The sequence below is a fragment of the Scyliorhinus torazame genome, chromosome 16, assembly GCF_047496885.1.
Source record: "Scyliorhinus torazame isolate Kashiwa2021f chromosome 16, sScyTor2.1, whole genome shotgun sequence".
NCBI lineage: Eukaryota > Metazoa > Chordata > Chondrichthyes > Carcharhiniformes > Scyliorhinidae > Scyliorhinus > Scyliorhinus torazame.
In genome coordinates this window covers 159,308,383-159,329,707 of record NC_092722.1, presented here as the reverse complement: position 1 = coordinate 159,329,707, position 21,325 = coordinate 159,308,383, and the positions used below count along the sequence as shown (strand labels likewise).

The window sequence follows — 21,325 nt, the reverse complement described above, 5'->3', positions numbered from 1 at the left end:
CATTATCTGGATTAATTGCTGTGTGAAAAAGTTTCATTTTAAAGATAAAAAAGGTTAGTGCAACTGGCCTTGAATAATCTCGCTGTTAATTTCTTCAGTACTGGGTAAAAAAAAAAAATTGTGAATAATTGTTTTTTAAAAAAATGTGACTCATGCAATATACATCTTACTAGTTGTATTGCTATCATAGTTATTTCTTTTAAAACAGGTACCTAAACCATCGGATGTTCAACTGAATTCAGATAACCAAAATTGTCTTATGGAGGGGCAATGTGCAAGGAAGCCAGGGCCATACAAGACGGAAATTATTGGTGGTGTTCCAATTATTACACAGACTAATCAGGTGAAAAACAAAATGATATTTGAACATATCTGGCAAACGATAGTGGTAATGAAGCAAAATATATTCATACACCATACCTGTCAATCTTGCAGCTGACTAAAAGTTCAGAATCCATTAATTAAAGGTATGGAAACTAATATATGTTAGAATTAAAAAAACAATTTCAATATCCTTTTGACTACAATAATGGATGCTGAATCCTTGGCTATAAATGGAATTAATTTCAGCTGTTTTAATTCCGTTCTGGTGTGTGTGTAGGTCCCATCACAAAACAAATCTGTTATAGCTTCAATTAAGATGACCAGTATTCCAACAGGTTAATGAGATGGTGATGTGGGAAATGCAAATGTAACATTGATTAAACTGAGGATGAGGGTGACCATCTAACTGCAGTTGAGCGCCAGTACAGCATGAGTCTTGTCCTGCATCGAGCTTCTGCTCAGTATTTCTTGTTTTCAACCACTGCACCTCCGACCGTCGCTGTCCTCTTTGAACCCATGATACCATATCCAACAGGCTCTTCATGTTGAAGTATTCATAAGTAATTGATCATCACACTTCAACCTCCAGGCACCTGCAAATACATTTGACAGTGGGGCTTCACTTTCTGCAACCTATTCCCAAAACTTGGGCATTGAAGCAAATGTCAGTGCTCCTGCAGAGAAACTGCTAATTTATCTGGGATTGCACCTGTGGCTCCTGTGGATTGTATAACTTGCAGCAACTATCACTTCTGAAGTCTAGGATGACGAAATTGAATTCTGTTACCTAGATTTAGCAGTCAGCGGCAAAGCAATGCTGTTTGCTGCTAACCTCAAAGAAGGTTACTGCATCTTTGGTGGGCAACCTCTGTGGCATGGATTTTCCCTACTAAAATATAACATATTCTTAAAGAACTGGACAGCGTGGGTGTTGGGAGAATGTTTCCCTGACTGGTGAGTCTAGAATCAAGTCACAATTTTGGAATAAGGAGTCAGCCAATTAGGACAAGGATGATAAATTTTTCACTGAATGTGATGTGGATGCTTAGCCATCCGAGTATATTTAAGAGAGTGATTGACACATTTTTAGCTACTAAGAGATTGTGTGGGAAGATGGCATTCAGGTGGAAGATCAGCCTGATGTTATTGAATGCTACAGCAGTTTCAAAGGGCTGAATGGCCTTGCTCTTACCCCTATTCTCTGGTTAGAACATTTATTTCTGTCACATCAGCAAAAGAGCCAGAATATCTCCATGTGTTATTTATGTGTAATGACCCCTCTTGAAACGTAATCATCAGACAGCTTACAGATGTTCTAAAACTCTTCTTTAACTCAAGTGATTCTAGTAAGATGACATTCATGCCCAGTCTCAATTGTGTTGAACATTGCAGCCCTAGTGGTGATCTGTTTTGAAACACTAGCAAGTAAAAACTGATTTGGAACCATTTTAAAACACAATTGAGAAATAATGGGTGCAATTTTTCAGTAGAAATATCAGTGATGCTAACAACTCCCCATTATGCATGTGAGGGGAGGGCGGTGGATGTTGTTTACATGGACGTCAGTAAAGCCTTTGACAAGGTGCCTCATGGCAGACTGGTACAAAAGGTGAAGTCACATGGGATCAGAGGTGAGGTGACAAGAAATATAGAATTGGCTCGGTCACAGAAGGCAGAGGGTAGCAGTAGAAGGGTGTTTTTCTGAATGGAAGGTTATGACTAGCGATGTTCCACAGTAAATGGCAAAACTCTTAGGAATATAGAAAGCCAGATCTGTGTGTACAGGTCCACAGATCTTTGAAAGTGGCAACACAAATGGACAAGGTAGTCCAGAAAGCATATGGAAAACTTGCCTTCATTGGGCGGGGCATAGAGTATAAAAACAGGCAAGTCTTACTACAGTTGTAAAGAACCTTGGTAAGGCCTCACTTGGAATATTGCGCACAATTCTGGGCGCCACACTATCAGAAGGATATGGAGGCTTTGGAGAGGGTGCAGAGGAAGTTTACCAGGATGTTGCCTGGTCTGGAGGGTGTTAGCTATGTGAAGAGACTGAATAGACTCGGACTATTTTATGTTCTATTATGGACAATAAGGGAATAGTGTAGATGGGCTTTAGAGTGGTTTCACAGGTCGGCGCAACATCGAGGGCCGAAGGGCCTGTACTGCGCTGTAATGTTTTATGTTCTATTATGTTCTATTTTCATTAGAACGACGGAGGTTGAGGGGTGACCTGATAGACGTCTACAAGATTATAAGAGGCATGGATAGAGTGGATGGACAGGCACTCATTCTTGGGCTGGAGGGATCAGTCACTAGCTGGGCATAGGCTTAAGATCCAGGGGCAAACTTCCGGTTGCGGCTATGCCTAGGTAGGTCGCACGTTCGGCAGCTCCCGCCGGGAACGGACTTTTGGGCTCTTCAGAGAGGCCCCAACGGCAATTGTTTGACGGCTTCCAGTGTGGTAAGGTGACAGCACGGTCTCCCCAACATTGTATGGATTGGACCAGGAGTGGAGCGGTTAAAAAAAGTGATCCTGGTGCAGCGAAAAGTGCGAGGAAGGAAAAGCAAGATGGCGGCGTGTGGAGACCAAGCAGCGTAGGCGCAGTGGTCGCAGGAGCAACAGGAGTTTCTTAAATGCTGCTTTGAGGAGCTGAGGACAGAAATGCTGGCGCCAATGAAGGCGGCGATTGAAAAGCTTGTGGAGACCCAGAAGGCCCAAGGGGCGGCGATCCGGGAGGTGTAGCAAAAAGCCTCGGAGAACGAGGACGAGATCTTGGGCCTGGCAGTGAAGGTGGAGGCGCATGAGGCGCTGCACAAGAGGTGGGCGGAAAAATTTGAGGACCTGGAGAATAGGTCGAGGAGCAAGAATCTTCGGATTCTGTGTCTCCCTGAAGGAGTGGAGGGGCCCGATGCCGGGGCATGTATGAGCACGTGCTCAATTCGCTGATGGGCGCGGGAGCTTTCCCAAGGCCCCTGGAGCTGGATGGGGCTCATCAGGTCCTGGCAAGGGGACCCCAAGCCAATGAGCTGCCAAGGGCTGTAGTGGCGAGGTTCCACCGCTTTATGGACAGAGAGTGTGTCCTGAGATGGGCCAAAAAAGAGCGGAGCAGCAGGCGGGAGAACATGGAGATCCGAATTTACCAGGACTGGAGTGCGGAGGTGGCTAAGTAGCGGGCTGGTTTCAACCGGGCTAAGGCGGTGCTCCATCGGAAGGGGGTGATGTTCGGGATGCTGCAGCCAGCCCGATTGTGGGTCACGTTCCAAGATCGGCACCAGTATTTTGAAACGCCCGATGAGGCATGGAACTTTATTCAGGCTGAAAAGTTGGACTCATTGAGGGTTTGTCGTGGGGGGATGTTTACTGTGTTTATTGCATGTGGGGAATGTTCTTTTTGTTTGAGTGCTGGGTGTGGATGGGTGAATGGATTTGATGTGGGGGCTGTGGGGGAGTGTGGTGTTGGAGGGGCAGGGCTCCACGGAGGAAGGGGGAGGGTGGAGGCCTGGGGATGGGGAGTTGGGGTAAGGCCGCAGAAAGGAGCTGCGCCAGAGGGGGCGGGGTCGGCTCAGGAAAGCGCGGGCTTTTTCCCGCATTAGGGAAGGATGGGGGCGGGCGAAGGGCGATGCCAGAGAGGAGCACACACTGATTGCCAAGGGGTGGGGGGATTCTCACACTGGGGGATCGATGGAATGGCGGGAGAGGCCGGGATCAGCAGGAGTCAGCTGACTTACGGGAGTGTCATGGGGGGAGCAAAATGGCTAGATGTGGATCTAGCGGAGGGGGTGGGGGGGGAACTGGGTTGCTGCTGCATTGGCCAAAGGGGAGCTGTAAGTAGGAGAGGTAGTCGGGGAGGGGGCCGCCTCCTGGGGGACTGGAGGGTGTGGGAGGCACGGGCACGTGGCTGGCCTAGAAAAGGAGATGGCTAGTCGGCCGGTGGGGGGAGTAGCCCCCCGATCTGGCTGATAACTTGGAATGTGAGGGGCCTGAACGGGCCGGTTTTCAAGGGACTGAAGGCAGACGTGGTTATGCTCCAGGAGACACATCTGAAGGTGGCAGATCAGGTTAGGCTGAGAAAGGGATGGGTAGGGCAGGTCTTTCATTCAGGGCTGGATGCGAAGAACAGAGGGGTTGCAATACTGGTGGTGAAGCGGGTGCCGTTCGAGGCACTGAATATTGTAGTGGATAATGGAGGTCGATATGTGATGGTGAGTGGTAGGTTGCCGGGGTGCGGGTGGTACTGGTGAACGTTTATGCCCCGATATGGGATGATGCCGGATTTATGAAACGCATGCTGGGTCGGATTCCGGATCTGGAGGTAGGAAGCTTGATAATGAGGGGGGACGTCAACATGGTGCTGGACCCAGCACTGGACCGTTCTCGGTCCAGGACAGGTAAGAGGCCGGCTGCGGCCAAGGTGCTCGGGGTTTATGGACCAGATGGGGGGAGTGGATCCATGGAGGTTTGCCAGGCCGCTGGCCAGGGAATTTCCCTTTTCCCACATCCACAGAGCCTACTCCCGGATAGATTTTTAAATTTTGAGTAGGGCGCTGATCCCGAAAGTGGACGGAACGGAATATTCGGCCATAGCCATCTCGGACCACGCCCTGCATTGGGTGGAGCTGGAGTTAGGAGAGGAGAGGGACCAGCACCCGCGTGGTGCCTTGATGTGGGACTGTTGGCGGATGAGGGGGTGTGCGGGCGGGTGCGGGGGTGTATTGAAAGATATTTGGAGGACAACGGGGAGGTGCAGGTGGGGGTAGTCGGGGAGGCGTTGAAGGTGGTAGTCAGGGGAGAGCTAATCTCCAATAGGGCCCACAGGGAGAAGAGAGAGGGGAGGGAGAGGTTGGTGGGGGAGATTTTACGGGTGGACAGGAGGTACACCGAGGCCCCCCGAGGAGGGGCTACTTGGTGAGCGACGGAACCTCCAGACGGAATTCGACCTGTTGACCACGGGGATAGCAGAGGCATAGTGGAGGAAAGCGCAGGGGGCGACGTACGAGTATGGGGAGAAGGCGAGTCGGATGCTGGCACATGAGCTTCGTAAGAGGGAGGCAGCGAGGGAGATTGGTGGAGTTAAGGATAGAGGGGGGAATATGGTGCGGAGTGTGGTGAGAATAAACGAGGTATTTAGGGACTCCTATGGGGATCTGTACAGGTCTGAGCCCCCAGCAGGGGAGGAGGGGATGCGACGATTCCTAGATCAGCTGACGTTCCCGAGGGTGGAGGAGGAGGTGGTGGCTGGTTTGGGGGTGCCGATTGGGCTGGAGGAGCTGGTTAAAGGATTGGGGAGCATGCAGGCGGGGAAGGCCCCGGGGCCGGATGGGTTCCCGGTTGAATTCTGCAGGAAATACATGGACCTGTTGGGCTCGTTGCTACTTTTAATAAGGCGAGGGAGGAGGGGGGGGGACCTTGCCCCCGACAATGTCCAGGGCGCTGATTTCTTTGCTCTTGAAGCAGGACAAGGATCCATTGCAATGTGGGTCATATAGACCGATCTCGCTCCTCAATGTTGACGCTAAGTTGCTGGCGAAGGTGCTGGCTACGAGAATTGAGGACTGTGTCCCGAGGGTTATTCATGAAGACCAGACGGGATTTGTGAAGGGTAGGCAACTAAATACAAATGTGTGGAGACTCCTGAATGTGATTATGATGCCCTTGGTGGAGAGGGAAGCGGAGGTAGTAGCAGCTATGGACGCGGAGAAGGCCTTTGAACGGGTGGAGTGGGAGTATCTTTGGGAAGTGTTGCGGAGGTTTGGGTTCGGGGAGGGGTTCATCAGTTGGGTCAGGCTGCTCTATAGAGCCCCAGTGGCGAGTGTGGCTACGAACGGGCGGAGGTCGGAGTACTTTCGGCTGTACTGGGGGACGAGGTAGGGGTGCCCCCTGTCCCCCTTGTTGTTTGCACTGGCAATTGAGCCGCTGGCCATGGCACTGAGGGAGTCCAGGAAATGGAGGGGACTGGTCCGGGGGGTGGGGGAGAGGAACACCGGGTGTCGTTGTATGCCGACGACCTGTTGTTGTATGTGCCGGACCCAGTGGGGATGGCGGAGGTCATGCGGATCCTTAGGGAGTTTGGGGACTTTTCGGGATATAAACCCAACGTAGGGAAGAGTGAGCTCTTTGTGGTGCATTCAGGGGACCAGGGAAGGGGGATAGACGAGCTACCGCTGAAGAGGGTGGAAAGGAGCTTTCGGTACCTAGGGATCCAAGTAGCTACGAGTTGGGGGTCCCTGCACAAGCTCAATTTGACGCAGTCGGAGGAGCAGATGGAGGAGGATTTTAAAAGATGGGATATGCTGCCACTCTCACTAGCGGGTAGGGTACAGTCGGTCAAAATGACGGTCCTCCCGAGGTTTCTCTTTGTGTTCCAGTGCCTTCCCATTATGATCCCCAAGGCCTTTTTCAAATAGGTAAGCAGGCGCATCATGGGATTTGTGTGGGCGAATAAGACCCCGAGGGTGAAGAGTGTTTCTGGAGCGCAGCAGGGACAGGGTGGTGCTGGCACTGCCGGATTTGTGTGGCTATTATTGGGCAGCCAATGTGGCGATGATCCGTAAGTGGGTAATGGAGGGAGAGGGGATGGCGTGGAAGAGGCTGCAGATGGCGTCCTGTGTGGGCACGAGCCTGAGGGCGCTGGTGACGGCACCGCTGCCGCTCTCGCCGACAAGGTATACCACGAGTCCGGTGGTGGCGGCGACGCTGAAGATCTGGGGGCAGTGGATGCGACATGGGCGAGGTGGGAACCTCGGTTTGGTCCCCGATTTGGGAGAACCATCGGTTCGTCCCGGGAAGGATGGATGGGGGGTTTCGGAGCTGGCATCGGGCAGGGATTTGAAGAATGGGGGACCTGTTCATCGATGGGATGTTTGTGAGCCTAGGGGTGCTGGAGGAGAAGTTTGGGTCACCCCCGGGAAATGCTTTCAGGTATATGCAAGTGAGGGCGTTTGTGAGGCGGCAGGTGAGGGAATTCCGGCTGCTTCCGGCACGTGGGATTCAGGATACGGTGATTTCGGGTGTGTGGGTTGGAGAAGGCAAGGTTTCGGCGATTTACCAGGAGCTGAAGGAAGAGGAGGAGGCCTCGGTGGAGGATTGAAAGGACAAGTGGGAGGAGTAGCTTGGGGAGGAGATAGATGAGGGTCTGTGGGCTGATGCCCTGAGTAGGGTTAATTCTTCCTCCTCTTGCGCCAGGCTCAGCCTAATATAGTTCAAATTTACTCACAGAGCGCATATGACGGGGGCGAGGTTGAGTAGGTTCTTTGGGGTGGAGGACAGATGTGGGAGGTGCTCAGGGAGCCCGGCAAACTACATCCATATGTTCTGGTCGTGCCTGGCGCTGGATGGGTTTTGGAGGGGTTTTGCGAGGACTATGTCCAAGCTGGTGAACGCCCGGGTCAAGCCGAGCTGGGGATTAGCATTATTTGGGGTATCGGACGAGCCGGGAGTGCAGGAGGCGAAAGAGGCCGGTATTCTGGCCTTAGTGTCCCTGGTAGCCCGGCGGTGGATTTTGCTTCGATGGAAAGATGCGAAGCCCCATAGTGTGGAACCTTGGATCAATGACATGGCAGGGTTCATCAAGCTGGAGAGGATAAAGTTTGCCTTGCGAGGGACTGAGCAAGGGCTCTCCAGGTCCTAGACTATCTCGTGGAGCGGTAGGAGGAGGTCAGCAGCAGCAGCAGCCCGGGAGGGGGGTTTGGGGGGGGGGGGGGGGGGGGGGTGGCGGCAGGGAGGAGGGGTTTTGTTTGGGTGAAGGTGTTTTTTTTCCCTATTTGGGCTTTTTAATGTTATATTGGGGGTTATTGTATATGGGGGAAATCCAATGTATAATTGTTGTGTTCTTGTTTCTTTCTTTTTTGTTGGTTTGGGGGGGGGGTGGGGGGGTTGTTGAAAATTTGTTGACAAAATTTGAATAAATATATATTTTTAGAAAAAAGATCCAGGGGCAATGCTTTGAGGAGATGTGTGAGGCAGGTTTTTTACACGAAGGGTGGTGAGTGGCTGGAACGTGCTGCCAGGGGAGGTTATGGAAGCAGATAGATTAACGGCTTTCAAAAGGCATCTCGACAAATCATGGATAGAATGGGTATTAAGGGATACGGCACCAGGAAGTGCTGAGGGTTTTGGCCATCGGTGGTATAATGACCTGTACAGGCTTGGAGGTCCGAATGGCCTGTTCCTGTGCTGTATTGTTCTTTGAAATTGCACAGCAACTACCAACAACTGCAAATTTATAGTCCAATATGGAAGTTGTTCTCCCACATGGTTCTACCAAAAGCCTCCCAAAAACTTGAGTCATTTGGCTCCTCATTCAAGCAGTATGCCACCTCAATGATGAGAACTAAAATTGCCAGACAAAGATGGGTTTGCAAATTCCATTGTGAATATCTTTTTAACGATGTGGTAAATTTTAATTCCTATCAAACAACCTAATTTTAAAATTATTTTTGGAGATTTAAGAAACGTAGAAAAAGTGCTTTCTTCTTTTCATTCCTCCTCACCTAATCTTTTCCCCCCTATTTCACTTCCTCTAATGAATTTGACGTTTAATTAAATGCTCCAACATTTCCTGATTCAAATTCTGCACTGCTCATTTATCATTCTTCAGCCTGATTGGTTAAGGAGATAAACAGATTTTTCCTTGTTCGTGGAGTTCCCAGAAGGGTGCTGTACATTTTGGATTGTTGGTATGACTACCAAAAATTCCACAGAAAGTCAATGGGCAGGGACAATTCAAATGATTGACTCATGCTGTTCGTTAGCTATTGACCGCAAAATCTAACCAGTTTTAAAAGTGAAAACCAAGAACTTTGTGGCCTATCGTTTAATTGCTAATTTTTTACACAATTAAAAACTGGGTTAATTTCCCTCCCCATCACACACTTATTTTTAAAATGTTGTTTATTTTTCCTTGGATGGTTTGGAGGGAGATGGAGAAGCATGAATGCAGGATACATTTTTCTTTGTGAATTGGTTGGTTAAGATTTTCCCTCTTTCTGCTTTTCAGCATATTCGCTGCCTGCCTGGTCTGATATTTGAAAATTCAGTTTCTAACCCTTCCCCATGGCAACTGAAAATGTCTCCTGCAGCTAAATGCTGTGGGAGTGTTAGGACCATTTGAGCATGATGGTGCTGCCTCGTATGATTTCTGAATTCATCTTAATATATTTGCAAACTGAAGAATCTGTATTTTAGTTATAGAATTTAAGTAACTATTTGGTACTTTATGTATATTATGGATTTAAATGACCAATGCCTGTCTGAATTTGACTTGTGTGTTATTTTTGACTTACTGTAGGTGTTAAAATGGGAATTACTTTTGAGGGTGGATCTGTTTTTGCTTTTGGATTATGCTTACTGCATCATTCAAAAAGTTTTCAGATGTAGTCTTGCCTCAAACCTTTCCATATTCGTAAACATATGGAAGTAATTCCTATGACCACAGTTTTAATCATAGTGCAGAAGGAGACTATTCGGACCATTGAGTTTATACCGACCCTCCGAAAGAGCACTCGACCCTGCTTTATCCACTCCCCTGTCCACCCTGCTTTATCCCCATAGCCTAACCTGCACATCCCTGGACATTAAGAGGAAATCTGGCATGGCCAATCCACCTAACCTGTACATCTTTGGACTGTGGGAGGAAAAGGAGCACCCAGAGGAAACCTATACAGACACAGGGAGAACTTGCAAACTCCATGCAGATAGTCACCCAAGGGCGGAAATGAACCCGGGTCCCAGGCGCTGTGAGACAGCCGTGTTCTCCTCTGCCACCGTGCTGTCTTGTCAGTGTTTTTGATATGAATCTGTTGATTAATTCTGAATTTTTTTCAAATCTAAATTTTTGCATTCCAATTCATGTTGCTCCCAACAATTAAAATATTTCTGTCTATGGTGCTAATTTACAGAAATAAACATGCTCCTTGAAATGTTGAAACACCTGTGTAATTATGTTAATGACTCTGGTCAGACCAGTCTTGGAGTCTAGACTCTCAATTTATTCAAGCCAATCTGGAAGGTTGCTTTCAAATGCTTACCAAATATTCTGAACTGTTAAATCTTATCAAATGTTTTGTGCAAGTATGACTGGTCAGCTGTCTAGAAAATGTCTTGTATTTAAAGTCTTGACAACGTTGGGATAGATTTTAGTTCTGATTTATTTTGCCTTTAATGATTTTGTATCATTATTCAACAGGAGGGGATGGAATGTCTTGAAGGAATTGAAAGAAGTAATTTGAAGCGTTCCCAAAGTCAGTTAGCATATTTTATTGGTAAACCTACACCTGATCAAGCAGTCATTAAAAGTGGGTACTGTGTTAAACAAGGAGCAGTGGTGAGTAACCTACCTCCTGGGAAAGTGCATTACAATATTATTTGGAGTTTATATAGTTTTATTGAAATATTTACTGATCAAGCACAATTCATTTTTTCAATTCCTTTACCCTCTTGCAAGTCTTCTATTACTGTTTTGATAAATATTCTTCATTTGAAAAATATACATGTACTAACCTAGCCTTTTTTGTTGTTGATAGTTATAAAGCTGAGACATGTCAGTTCTTGTGAGTAGAACACTTAGACCCATACGGAGCATCCTGTCTTCCCACTAAAATCTCTTTGATTAGGATTAACATGGCTCAAATATTCCGTGCATCAATAGGATGTGCCATGTGAACCTTGGGGTTCCACAAATTAACAATCCTATAGTCTCTCTAAATGAAATTCTAAATGACTTACTCTGATTTATATTTACTCCTATCTGTCTTAGCCTTCCAATTATATAGGACTTCTGCAACAGAGGAACAACGTTTTAATTGGTACTGTTCAGCAGGTTTGGCAGCATCCGTGGAGAGCGAAACGAGTTAACATTGAGTCAGAAATAACTTTTTCAGAAAAGAAGTTCCGAAGCTGTTCTGAAGAAGGGTCATATTCAACTTGAAACGTTAATTTTGTTCCCACAGATGTTGCCAAATCTGCTGAGTATTTCCAGAACTTACTGTTTTTTATTTCTGATTTGCAGTATTTTGTTTGCTTTTCTAACATTTTAATTGTATTGTAGGTGCTAGATTTAAGCTAAATGAAGATATAAGGACAATGTGTCTTACCCACTTTGTCACCTTACTAAGTTTGCACACAAAAAGATTTGTTGCATATAGGATATGAGGTTGTGCCTTACATTAATAGGAGAAATTGCTTTTAAACATGGTATGTGAAATTAGTCAGAATACAAGAACTAAAAAGGAAATATTTTTACAGTTTTGCATTAGGCAATGCCTTCAGACCTGATGTGTAGGGGGGGGGGGGGGGGTGTGGAGGAGAGAGAGAGAGAGAAATTGTTTAGATCGTTTCAAATTTCCCTCTCCTGAATTCTTCTTTTCGAATTTGGGGAAAACAAAAGTAGCCAGCAACAATTTGCATTTAATTTGGTGGCATTAATATTGAAATATATTGCCAGATGCACCACAAAGATATATTCAAGGAAACAGTGGACTGGGGAAGATTTTAGGAGGGATAGCCAATGGTTTAGTTGAGGGGTGGGTTTCAAGGGAAGTAAGAAAGGGTAATGGAAGAGTTTAGGGAAGGGAGTTCCAGACCATGGACCTTAGGAGATGAAGGTCCAATCCCTCCTGTGGAATGCAGAGATGCAGAGGCTGGTGCCAGGAGCAGAAAGGTCAGGAAGCTTGTAGAGCCAAAGGAGGTTACCTGGATGGGTCGGAAAGGTATTGAACAAATTCAAAGAAAAAGAGAATTTTAAATTTGATGCATTACTGGATCAGAAGCCAAAGTAGACCACATCAGTCAAGGGATAATGGGTGAACGGGACTTGGTCCAGGCAGCAGAGTTTTTGGTCAGCTGAAGTTTGTGCAGTGTGAGGATAGAAGAATGGTTGGTAGAGTATTGAGTAGTCAATGGCATGAGAATTTTAGCAACCAACAGAAGCAGAAACAGATGAGGCTGCTGTTAACAATGGAGGAATTGGGTAGTTCTTGAAATGGAAAGGAATTGTTGATGAGTTTCGTGGCAGGAGCTAGAGATGAAGAGTTTTAGTTTTACTATTTAATTGAATGAAATTGTGGTTTATCCAATATCAGATGAGCAATCATAGATAACCGAGACCATGGAGGAGTCGAGAAAGATGATGCTGCGGTGAATCTTGATTGTTGACGAGTGGGACCCGATCAAAGTCTGTATGTGATATTGCCTATGGTTCAGCATCTAGATAAGGAAGAGGAGATTCTGAAGGACAAGTTGATTGGATAGGCATAAGTGGAACCAAGTGAGGGTAGTGTGACGGGGCCAACGACAGGAGAGGCTTTGCAGATGAATGGTGTGGTCAAACATATAAAGCACTTCAGAGGGACAAAGCTCCTTGGTCACAGATTACGACCCTTTTGGTGTTGTGAGAAACTTTATTGGAGAGGTTCAGAAAGGTGGTTGTGGAAAAAATGCAACTCCACCTGCATGTGGGAACATACATAAGAATTAAGAGCAGGCGTAGGCTATTTGGCCCCTCAAGGCTGCTCTGCCAGTGAATATAATCATGACTGATTTGGTTGTGGCCTCCACACCACAATCCTGGCCACCCCAATACTTTTTGATTTCCTTGTTAGCCAAAAATCTATCTACCTATGCTTAAAAAATAGTCAATGACCCTGCCTCTACCATGTTGAGTAAGAGAGTTTAAAGGACTTGTGACTGACCCTCCGAGAAAAAATTCTCGTCACCTCTATCTTAAATGTGAAATTCATTATTTGTCCACTGTCCCCTAAGTTCTGGTTTCTACAATGAGGGTAAACATCCTTTCAATATCCCCTCAGGATTTTATATTTTTCAATAAGATTATCTCTCTGAACTCCAATGGATGCAGGCCCAACCTTTCCTCATTAGATAACCCCCTCATTCCAGTAATTATTATTAGTTTTTATCCCATTCTTAAAGTTACAAAACCAATGCACAGAGTGGACAGGGCAAACCCTTAGTCCAAAAACCAATTCAAATTGAAGCCAATTCATGGTCTTCACAAAAGAGACGTGCGTACCAGATCCAAGCTGACGAGAAAAGGCATTGCACCTCATCTTGAGCTTGCTATTAGCCAAAAGACCAAGAAGCATCTCATCCCAGTACTTAGTACTTAGTTGAGCGTACCACTTCTGAACGGCTTCTAATGCAGCTATGTTCTTTGTTAAATAAGGTGGTCAAAACTGTACACTGTACTCCAGATGTGGTCTCATCATTGCCCTGTACAACTGTGGCAAAACGTCCCTACTTTTATATTCCATTCTCCTTGCAAAGAATGACAAAATTCCCTTTGCCTCCTTAATCTCTTGCTATAACTACTTTTTGTAATTCACATACCAGGACATGATCCATCATGACAACATCTACAAAGCTATGTAGAGGAGCAGGTAGTATTGAGGAAGCAGGCGGGGGCTGCAGAAGAACTTGAACAGGCTAGGGGGGGTGGGGGGGCAAAGAAGAACAGGCTAGGAGGGGGGGGGGGGCGCAAAGAAGTGGCAGATGGAATACAATGTGGAAAAGTGAGAGATTATGCACTTTGGTAGGAAGAATGGACACATAGACTATTTTCTAAATATGAAAAGACTTGGGAAATCAGAAGCACATAAAACATGACAGTGCAGAAGGAGGCCATTCGACCCATTAAGTCTGCACCGGCCCACTTAAGCCCTCACTTCTATCCCTGTAACCCAATAACCCCTCCTAACCTTTTTGATCACTAAGGGCAATTTATCATGGCCAATCCACCTAACCTGTGTTAAGTAATGGGTTAAGAGATATTGAAATTAGTTGTCTAATTTATGTTAAGTATCCATTAATTGACACACATGTACAGGGGCTTCAGGTGGCCTCTGTCAGGTGATGTATAGTGAGTTTTGTGCAAAGGTTGTTGGAAGGAAATAAATGTGTTTGTGAAAAAGGAACAGCAGTTTCAACTCTTCATATCACAGCAACTAAAACGTCTAACAATTGGTAGCAGAGGATGGTTGCTGTGTAAATGTGAAGGGTTGAAAGATACAACTTTCCACATCAAACCAAGGAGTGAATGAGGAAAAAAAAAAGGGATATATGGCTGAACCGAGGATAAAGATGGCTGGATATGACTATCCTCCCTTATTTTCTGAAAGGTAATCGTACGACCAATGGAGAAGTGCAGTAGCTATGTGGACTAAGGTAACTGCTTTGTGAAAGAGAAAACAAGGTATGGCATTGGCTCTTTCTGAGCTGGAATTGGAAGAGTTAGACTCCGAAGAAGATCTGGAGACTTTAATACATTATATGGACAAGATTTATAAGAAAGATGACTTGTTAAGTGCGTATGAAGCATGGTCGGATGTTGATAAGTTCCGGAAAATGGAGGATATCTCCATGGAAGACTATATAATGGAATTTAGCAGACTATATAAAAGACTGCAGAAACACAACCTGGAATTTCCACAGTCTGTGTTGGCCTTTAAATTACTTGACTGTGCTAGAGTGAGCAACATGGATAGGCTCCTGGTTTTGACAGGGGTTCAGTTTACTGATAAGGATATCTTATTCGAACAGATGACAAAAGCTTTACAAAAGTTTCTGGGGAAACATTCGATTCCGATGGCTCTGATGACCCAAATAGGTCAGCCTGCAATAAGGCAGAATATGGAAGATACACTACTAACATGATGGCGAAATCGTATGGCTACGAACAGGGCTCAAGACTATAGAAGGAGACCGAGACAAGAAAATTATGAAGACAGAAACCCAGTTAGAACCTACAATAGGAAGATGAACCCCAGAAATGCACGGGGCATGATAAATCGATGTTTTCGATTTGACTTTCAATACCATTATGCTTTCAACTGTCCAACTTGTTATAGTGTTTGAAGCGACACATGACATGGAAGAGTCAGAAGAGGAAAAAGATAGTGACCAGAAAGAAGGCATTGTCCTATTGACGAGCAGTTTTCATAGATTATGCTTCCGGTGCATTTAAATATATTGGACTGGAAATTGGACAGACTAAGTTAGGGGCAACGTTACGTCAGCAATCTTATCTGGAAAGCCCAAGAGCAATTGGTCGTGGCCGAAGTTCTCAAAGAGACGCAAATACTTTCAAAGATAGAAAAAGTGCAACTGCGAAGTTTAATTGGCAACTGAACTGGTTAGGTAGACAGACTAGACCGGATGTGAGTTTTGATGTCTTAGAGTTGAGTACAAAAATGAATGATCCCAAAGTGGAAGACCTAATAAGAGCAAATAAAGCGATGGCCAAACTAAAAATGCAGGAGTGTGTTTTGAAGTTCCCGGTTTTAGGTGACCTTATGCACTTGAAACTCATAGTTTATAGTGATGCGTCCTACGCAAATTTATGTGATGGGGTTTCAAGCACAGGAGGTTTTATAATTTTCCTTTTGGGAACAATGGTAAATGTTGCCCGCTTGTGTGGGAAACAAAGAAAATAAGGAAGGAGTGTGGTAAAAAGCACTTTGGCTGCTGAGACGTTAAGCCTTGTGGAGGCGGTGGATATGGCCTTTTATATGAGTATGATAATGACAGAAATTTTGGGATTAGGGGATTTGGGTAATATAGCTATTGACTGTCACATTGACAATAAATCCCTGTGGGAAAATGTGCACTCTACAAAAAGTGTCAATGAAACGAGGTTACGGATAGACATCACCAAGTTTGAAGCAGATGTTGGACAGAGGGGAAATAACAAAAATTAAATGGGTTGACAGGAGCTATCAACTGTCAGACTGTTTTACGAAAAGAGGGACGAGTTCACAAACATTTGGATGTTGTTAATGAAGGGCGCTTGTTTCTGACTTTTTTCTCGTCCAAACAAAAAAAAGGGGGGGGGAATCGTGTGTGTTTTTGAGTTTCTTGGAATTTTGTTATCACCTAATTATTTTTTTTCTTCAAGGAAGGGGAGACTGTTAAGTAATGGGTTCAGAGACATTGCAATTAGTTGTCTCATTTATGTTAAGTATCCAATAATTGACACTGATATGTAAAGGGGCTTCAGGTAGCCTCTTGTCAGGTGATGAATAGTGAGAGTTTTGTGCAAAGGCTGTTGGAAGGAAATAAGTGTGTGTTTGTGAAAAAGGAACAGAACTTTAGACTCCTCATATCACAGCAACTAAAACGTCTAACAACCTGCACGTCTTTGGACTGTGGGAGGAAACCGGAGCACCGGAGAAACCCCCCCACACACGCGGAGAACGTGCAGACTCTGCACAGACAGTGACCCAACAGGGAATCGAATCTGGGAACCTGGCACTGTGAAGTCACAGTGCTATCCACTTGTGCTACCGTGCCACCCCAGTCACCAAAGGGACTTAGGAAGTCTAGTTCCAGATTCTCTTAGGTTAATGTGCAGGTTCAGTCAGTAGTTAGGAAGGCAAATGCAATGTTAGCATTCATGCTGAGCGGGCTAGAATACAAGAGCAGGGATGTACTGCTGAGGCTGTATAAGGATCTGGTCAGACCTCATTTGGAGTATTGTGAGCAGGTTTGGACCCCATATCGAAGAAAGGATGTCCTGGCCTTTGAAGGAGTACAGAGTACAAGAATGATCCCTGGAATGAAGAGCTTGTCATATGAGGATCGGTTGAGGACTCTGGGTCTGTAAGTCGGAGTTTAGGATGATGGGGATCTTATTGAAACTTATAGTATACTGAGAGGCGTGGAGAGGATGTTTCCACTAGTAGGAAAAATTAGAACTGAGGACACAGCCTCACTGAAGGGATGATCCTTTAACATAGAGATGAGGAGGAATTTCTTCAGCTAGAGTGTGGTAAATCTGTGGAACTCTGAGCCGCAGAAGTCTGTGGAGGCCAAATCAGTGTTTTTAAGACGGAGATAAATAAGTTCTTGATTAATAATTGGATCAGGGGTTATGGGGAGAAGGCAGGAGAATGGAGATGTGAAACATATGAGCCATGATTGAATGGCGGAGCAGACTCAATGAGCCTAATGGTCTTAATTCTGCCCCTATGTCTTATGGTCTTATAATCTCTCCATTTAGATCTGTTCTTCCTGTTAAAGTGGACATTTTCCGACATTATACTCCATCTACCAAATGTTTGCCCACTTGCTTAACCTATTATATTCCCCTTATGACCTCTTCAAAACTTTCTTACTTGTCTACCTTTGTGTCACCAGCAAATAACAAGTATACATTTGTTGCCTTCGTCCAAAACATTGATATCGGTTTTTAAAATTTGGGCCTCAGCACTGATCTCTATGACATTCCACTCCGTATATCTTGACAACATGGAAAATGATCCAATTGTCCCTACTCTCTGCTTCGTGTTAGCTAACCAATCCTCTATCCAGGCTAATATGTTATTCTCTACACCATGAAAACTTGTACTAACCTTTTAATATGGCACCTCATCAAATACCTTCTGGAAATTAAGTACACCATATCCACAGGCTCCCCCTTTACCTACATTGCTAGTTACTTCCTCAAAGTGCTCTAATAAATTAGATGTTCCTATCACAAAAACCATATTGACTCTGATTGAGTTGAGATTTTCAATGCCGAGCTATAACCCCCTCAATAATGTATTCCAGAATCTTCCCTATAGAAGGTGTCACAACACACTAACTTTCCTGTTTTCTATCTCTTTCCTTTCTTGAATAAACATTTACTATTTTCCAATCTGGTTGGACTTTCCAGAATCTAAGAAATTTTGGGAAATTAAAACAAGACCCTAGGAGGAAGTCCATCAGTATCTTGGGACTTGTCTGCTTTTAGTTCCAATAATTTTCTCAGTACCCTTTCCCAGGTGATTATAATTGTTTTAAATTCCTCAATCGTTTTCACCCTGAATTCTTTCATTTCTTTTTTTCTTCTTAAAAATAAATTTAGAGTACCCAATTCATTTTTCCAATTAAGGGACCATTTAGCGTGACCAATCTGCCTACCCTGCACATCATTTGGTTGTGGGTGTGAAACCCATGCAAACATGGGAAGAATGTGCAAACTCCACACTGACAGTGACTCAGGGACCTTGGTGCAGTGATGCAGCAGTGCTAACCACTGCACCAGAGTGCTGCCCTATTTTTGTCATTTCTATCCTTAATGCAGACCAATGTAAAATATTTGTTCAATTCATCCACCACATCCTATCTTCCAATATTAATTTCCCCTGACACTCTGAAGGACCAACGCTCGCTTACTTTTTTCCTTTTTAAATACCTGTAGGAGCTCTTAATATGTTTTTATTTCTAACTAGCTTTCTTTCGTACTCTTAATCTCTCCCTCTTTATGCTTTTTGTCATTCTTTGTTGATTCTATGTTATGTCCAATCTTCTAACTTAACCACTAATATTTTCAGAATGGTACACTTTTGCTTTCAATTTATTATTATTTTTAACTTCCTCGTGTAGCCACAGCTGGTGCATCCTTCTGGAGTCTTTCTCACAGGACTGTATCTTTGCTGAGTGTTATGAGGTATCTCCTTAAGTGCCTGCCACTGCACCTCAGCTGACCTATTCCTTAATCTAATTATTCATGAATTATTCATCTAGTCATTCATGAAGGCCTGTTTTCTCAACTTTGCCCATTGCCTGAGGTGTGGTGATCCTCGGTTAAACCACCACCAGTCAGCTCAGCCTCAAAAGCCTAAGATCTTCTGGGACAATGGAAACTTTACCTTACCTAACCTAATTTCCCAGTTCACTTTCGGTATCACTGACTTTATACCCTTATTTGTCCTCTTAAGTTTAAAACACTCATCTTAAACCCACTCTTCTCTCCCTCAAACTGAATGTGAAATTCAGTGATGTTCTAATCACTGCTACTTGGGACTCCATTCTTACAAGGTCATTAATTAATCCTATCTCATTGCATGTTTCCAGATCTAGAATCTCTTGCTGTTTGGTTGGCTCGAGCACATGCTGCTCTTAAGAAACTGTCCCCAAAAACACCGAATTCACCTTTCAGGCTACCTTTGCCAATCTGATTCATCCAATCCATATGTAGTTTATAGAATCATAGAATTTACAGTGCAGAAGGAGGCCACTCACCCCGTCAAGTCTGCACCAGCTCTTGGAAAGAGCACCCCACATATGCCCACACCTCCACCCTATCCCTGTAATCCTACCTAACCCAAGGCCAATTTAGCATGGCCAATCCACCTCACCACATCTTTGGACTGTGGGACGAAACCCACGCAGACAGGGGGAGAACGTGCAGACTCCGCCGAGACAGTGACCCAAGCCGGGAATAGAGCCTGGATCCCTGAGCTGTGAAGCAATTTCGCAAACCGCTCTGCTACCGTGCCTCCCTCAAATTTTCCATATCTTTGTCGCAAGCCTCCATGATTTTTTTTTCCTGAATAGTCTTACACTGTGGTTACTGTTAGGGGGCCTATAAGCTATCTCTACCATTACTATTTCTTATCTCTACCTAAAATGATTTTGCATCTTGATCTTTAGCACCACGGTCATAGAGCATAGAACATTACAGCGCAGTACAGGCCCTTCGGCCCTCGATCTTGCGCTGACCTGTGAAACCACTCTAAAGTCCATCTACCTAAGCCCTTATCATCTATATGTCTATCCAATGACCATTTGAATGCCCATAGTGTTGGAGAGTCCACTACTGTTGCAGGCAGGGCATTCCATGCCCGTGCTACTTTGAGTAAAGAACCTACCTCTGACATCTGTCCTATATCTATCTCCCCTCAATTTAAAGCTATGTCCCCTCGTGCTAAACATCACCATCCGAGGAAAAAGGCTCTTACTGTCCACCTTATCCAATCCTCTGATCATCTTGTATGCCTCAATTAAGTCACCTCTTAACCTTCTTCTCTCTAACAAAAACAGCCTCAAGTCCCTCAGCCTTGACTCATATGATCTTCCCTCCATACCAGGCAACATTCTGGTAAATCTCCTCTGCACCCTTTCCAATGCTTCCACATCCTTCATATAATGCGGCGACCAGAATTGCATGCAATACTCCAAATGCGGCCGCACTAGAGTTTTGTACAGCTGCAACATGACCTCATGGCTCCGAAACTCAATCCCTCTACCAATAAAAGCTAACACATCGTACTATTGTGCCAATGCCATCCAGAGGTACCTCTCAACCTTTTCATGTACCCTTGAATATGCAAGTCCCAGCCATTGCCATCTTGCAGCCATATCTCTGTAATGACACAGTCCATTATGTTAACAGGACGTCAGATATTAACTGGATCCATGCCAGTTAGTGAAGTTAAATCTAAGACACAGAAGTTTTTTTTTACTGGAAAGATTTTATTGACTTGGTTCACAGTCAACACTATTCCAATTTCCCAGTGTCCCAGCTATTACCATATATATATATTTTTTGAAGATAAATTAACAATTAAAGGTGACAAATTAACAAAAGATCAAATCATACACCCATTTATAGGTGTGCAAATACCCAAACCATGTTTAAGAATATAATTGTCATTTTAACCCTGGATCATATTAAGAACCCATTGAACCTTGCAACCCATTAAGATACGCAAATAAATTATTATATGCTGCTATAGATTTAAATAAAGCAAACCTATCATCCGCATATCAAAAATTAATATACAGGGCTCTGTTCTTTGCAGACGGAAAGAATATATTCACATAATGCACCTGTTTCAGTTAAACAAAATAAGTGACAGACCTTCACTGGTTCGTTCCTCAGGACAATGCCTTTACCAATCCAAGCCAATCTGCCTGGTTTAAATTTTCAAACAATGCTTGGCAGTCAACTGTCAGGTCACCATTAATAGGTGCATTCTCCATGGCAATGCCTCTTATCACATCAGAGTCCCTTGCCAACCAATCAGCACTTCTCATACAGTACAAAGTTGTTGTTTCCCCTAACATTAAGATTCTTGCGATTGCCCTGATGAGTACCAGACAAAAAGCATTGACAGAACAGCAATACTCCGGTTCCGTACCACGAAATGATTTATTTGAAATCTTTATTTTTTTCAGGATGTTTAAATTTAACTTCATACAACAAGCTTTTACAGACAA

General features: G+C 44.7%; 1 protein-coding gene across 9 annotated transcripts in view; it reads left to right on the top strand.

Moving 5' to 3' along the window:
- The window catches only part of LOC140393171 (pleckstrin homology domain-containing family A member 1-like), a 123,597-nt gene that overhangs the window by 67,510 nt on the left and 34,762 nt on the right, over positions 1–21,325 (top strand). For 8 of the 9 annotated variants that reach the window (XM_072479303.1, XM_072479299.1, XM_072479296.1 and 5 more), the window contains 2 exons: positions 209–343; positions 10,512–10,649. In XM_072479303.1, coding sequence (XP_072335404.1) covers positions 209–343; positions 10,512–10,649 — 273 coding nt within the window. The remainder of the gene's footprint in view (positions 1–208; positions 344–10,511; positions 10,650–21,325) is intronic. The other variant, XM_072479301.1, reaches the window with a different exon arrangement.